This window comes from Mchenga conophoros, linkage group LG2, assembly GCF_057382185.1.
Source record: "Mchenga conophoros isolate Kocher_MC1m ecotype Shallow Benthic linkage group LG2, M_conophoros_male_GT1.1, whole genome shotgun sequence".
Lineage (NCBI taxonomy): Eukaryota > Metazoa > Chordata > Actinopteri > Cichliformes > Cichlidae > Mchenga > Mchenga conophoros.
In genome coordinates, this window is record NC_140527.1 from 11,828,981 (window position 1) to 11,833,290 (window position 4,310).

General features: G+C 42.9%; 1 protein-coding gene across 1 annotated transcript; it reads left to right on the forward strand.

Moving 5' to 3' along the window:
- Positions 1 to 2,221: 2,221 nt before the first annotated feature.
- LOC146581740 (uncharacterized) lies at positions 2,222 to 3,712 on the forward strand. The gene is made up of 3 exons (XM_085286430.1): positions 2,222 to 2,740; positions 2,885 to 3,167; positions 3,295 to 3,712. Exons 1-3 carry the CDS (start codon positions 2,307 to 2,309, stop codon positions 3,709 to 3,711), a joined length of 1,134 nt encoding a protein of 377 aa, XP_085142556.1. The 5' UTR covers positions 2,222 to 2,306; the 3' UTR covers position 3,712.
- Positions 3,713 to 4,310: the final 598 nt, after the last annotated feature.

A 4,310-nucleotide genomic window follows, 5' to 3' on the forward strand; every position in this document is an offset into this window, starting at 1 on the left:
TGTCACCCTTGAAATGCGCCGGATTTTATACACTAACACGATCACTGGCTGAAATCCACCCAAACACATGCCATTTTTTTTGCCATCTAAGATAAAAAATAATGTCACCTGATGTGACACTCCCTCCTTCTCTTCTCTCCTCTCTGCTGTCATCCCATTTTTCTTCTTCTACACCACGCCTCCATCTCCCTTCCATTATGTCGTCTTTCTTGGTGGCAGAGGTGGAGAACTGGATGATGCTGGCAGAGGAAGATGGACAGGCCGACATGCTGCCAGTTGTCACCCTTTAGAGTCCCGCTCCATCTTAGTTCTGCAAATCACTGAGTGGCGTAATGAAATCCAAGGGCTGCCTCACTGTGACACACTGGGAGAAGGATAACGACCTGCCAATGAGGCGACAGATCTGGAGAGATTCTAGATATGAAGGTGATGATGTGAAAGCCTGATGCTGATTGTTACAGTAAACACTCCTTACTCTGATCAGATTTAAATGAGGTGATTGATCAAAAGCTGCAACGATGAGGTCCCACACACGAATGATAATGAATCTGTTCCAGTATATAGATATGTGTATTTTTCAGCTCCTGTTTCAGCTCAACAGATTATTGACGCAAAATGTTGTCTGCTGTAGCAGGAATCAGTCTTCAATAATCAGCCTGTTCCTGGCCCAGAGTTTTATTTACTTCAGCAAACAAAAAAAGAAGAAACCATTTTTTTTAAATAGAAAAACTGGCAGAACAACAGCAAGATTTCACAAGACAGAAGTAAAAACACACCCGAACACCCAAACTGTAGCTGCTTATTGTTAATATTAACTGTCAAACCTTAATATTTATTTTTGTCCTGATTTGTTGACTTTCAAATTCTGAGAAAGAAACAAAAGAAGATGCTTTGTGGATTTTTCTCTTTTCATTGCAGCCTTGAATATATAAGTTCTTATATGCGTACTGAAGAGCATTAACCAACAAAAGACTTTGCTTGATGGTCTGGCTGCTTGAAATCTTTAACCACTAGCTTAAAAATTTGATTATATTTTTTTTCACCAACACTAACTTCAAGAAGTGTAGAGGATGGTTTAACTTTTTTAGGTACTAACTAGTGATTAGTTCGTACAAGGCCACAACTACTTTCTCTTCTCCTCCCCTCCCTCTTTCTATCCCTCTTTTTTTTAAACAATTTTGTGTTCAGGGGCATCAGGAAAAGCTAAACCTTAAACCTTGAGGCATTTCCTGGCAAAAAAATCCCAAATATGTGTCTTTATACTGGATAAACACATTAAAACTTTCAGTGTCATTCAGAGATAAGACCAAACCAGCGCACCTAAGAGAGAAAAAAGAGGAAAGCTGTTTTTATATATTTTAGTACGTGCGGATTTCTTTGCAGAAGCTTCCAGCAGCAGCACAGTTTAATTTTTTCCAAACTGTTCCTGTGGGGACAGCAGCCGTAAAGCTGGAAGGCCATAAAACCTGGGAAAGGACATTTCTGTAATTCACTGGAATGTTACGATTCCCAGTTGAATCCGAGGAAATTTTGTTTAAGGGCTGTGGCTGCAAAGGTGTCCTCGCGTTCTGATTTACTCCCATTCATTTATCCTGTTTGTCTTTAGGTTGAATAAAGAAGGACTTTGATGGCAGCAAAATTTAATATGATGACTGAATCTCCTACTTGCCTCAGAATCAATAACAGCTTTTATTTTTTGATCGGGACCATAGACCCGCGTTACAAAGCCCAGCATCTTGTCTCGATACTTTCCTGGTGTTAAGGGTGTGGCTGCTTTAGACTGAACCAATCAGTGTTTGCTAGACCCTACCTCTTTTTTTGTGTTTGTGCTGTTGATACATTCTTTGGAGGATTTTTAATGGAATTGTCTCAGAAGCAATGTGACCTACTGCATGATGCAACCATCCAAGAAGTTTGGATTGGTCTTACAGTTTTTCTCGATTGCTTAAACACTATAACCAGGCCTCTAAACTAAAATTTCAAAACCGTAACGCTATTGTTCAAAAAGCTCACCCATTTCCCTGAACTATAAACACTATTCCCTGCTTTGACACATGACTCAAATTTGGTGAACTGTTACTGCAAAACTCTACACACAAATCCCTACATTTTACAGTGCTTACACCATGTAGTCATTTAGAAAGCACTAGCATGCAATAATGTTAACTTAAGTCAGCATAGCTTGAGCTCAATTAGCACACAATTAACCAGCTGGAAACACTAGGAGTCAAAATTTAGCACACACCAATCAGAACCTGCGATGGATAGATAAAAGGGCCAAAGTCAGCTCATTCAGGTTTGAAACAATGGATCCAAAGAGATGCAAAGGAAGAGGACGTGGTGGAGAAAGAGGACGTGGTGAAGGAGGAGGACGTGGTGAAGGAGGAGGACGTGGTGGAGGAAGAGGACATGGTGAAAGAGGAGGGTGTGGTGAAAGAGGAGGACGTGGTGGAAGAGGAGGAGGAGGTGGTCTAGGACAACAGGAAGGTGGTGGAGGAGGAGGGAGAGGTGGAGGAGGAGGAGGACGTGGTGAAGGAGGTGGAGGTGGAGAACGACGGCGACAAGGAAGGGGAAGAGCAAGGGCAAGAAGACAGTCAGTCTCGGATGAAATTCGAGCCACTTTAGTTGACCATGTCCTTGTCCATGGGATGACTATGAGGGAGGCTGGGCAACGAGTACAACCAAATTTGAGTCGCTTCACTGTTGCCTCCATCATCAGAACCTTCAGGGAGGAAAACAGGTAGGTGTACTTGCAGTAAGACTGCTTTGTACAGTAACGTTTAAGTTACTGAACTTATGTGTCTTGAGTTTCAGTATGTTTCCATTATTTGCCTGTAAAATGAATGTGTGACAGTTACAGTAATGAGTGCTTCTATTTTTGTAGGACACAGAGACGACCACCTGGTGGAGGCAGGTTAAGGCTTTTGTCGGAGGAGCAAGAGAGGGAACTTGTAAACATGGTAATTGCAAATAATGTAATCCGCCTGCAAGAGATTCAAAGGAGAGTGATTGAGGATGATCATCTTTTTCGAGGCATAAATGCCATCAGCCTCTCCACAATTGACCGCATCCTCCGAAAGAATCAATTCCGGATGAAACAGGCATACCGAGTCCCTTTCGAACGAAACTCTGACAGAGTGAAAAACCAACGTGTGGAATATGTTCAGGTATGAGTTTTGATACTGTATAAAGTATTGTGTACCATCACAGCATGGCAGTTTATGCTGCCATTTCAGCACTCTTGAACTGTGGTTCAGGGTACCGATTGACTCTACTGTGTTATGTGTTTTGCAGAGAATCTTTGAGATTGAAGGACGGCCTGTTCCCCATGAAATAATCTTTGTGGATGAGGCAGGTTTTAACCTGACCAAAAGAAGGAAAAGGGGGAGGAACATAATTGGCCATCGGGCTATTGTAAATGTCCCTGGTCAGCGTGGGGGGAATGTCACTATGTGCGCAGCCATCAGCCAACGAGGGGTACTCCACCGCCATGCCGTACTAGGACCCTATAACACTATGCTTCTCCTTGCTTTTCTTGATGGTTTAAGACAACATATGTTCCAGCTGGACTACAGGGAACCAGCACAGCCAGAGCAGCCTCACTACGTTGTTGTGTGGGATAACGTCAGCTTCCATCGCGCTGCTCTGGTTCGTGACTGGTTTACCCAAGGTTTTCTAATATCTTTCTGCCTGCATACTCTCCCTTTCTAAACCCGATAGAGGAGTTATTTTCGGCATGGCGGTGGAAAGTGTATGACCGAGAACCTTATGTCCGTGTTCACCTCCTTCAGGCCATGGAAGATGCCTGCCTAGACATATCAGTAGATGCATGACAGGGGTGGATCAGGCATGCAAGAGGATTTTACCCCCGCTGCCTGGCTGGGGCCAATATAGCCTGTGATGTGGATGAGATTCTCTGGCCTGACCCAGACCAAAGACAAGATGCTGAGGTGGGATAATGTTTCTGGTGTGTGTTGTACTGTATAGTACATGAATGACAATGTGCCACTGTACATACATTGGTTGCGTCTTTTGTGTTTATCATGTGACAAGGGTTTTGAAGGGGAGAACCATAAGCAACCTATTTGTTTTGGAACTATTGTTTTGAATTAATTGTACCAGTGTGCAAAACTCTGTTGTAGTGTATGTGTTTTTGAGGGCTTGTGTTTGATGTCTGAGGGCAAAGTTTGGTTTTTCAGCAGGAGTGAATAGTTTTGGGTGTAGAGCTTCATTTTGACCTGGAAATAGGATGTTTGGGAAATTGAGTGAGATGTTATGGATTTGTGTTTACTGTTGTGAGGATATGAGGC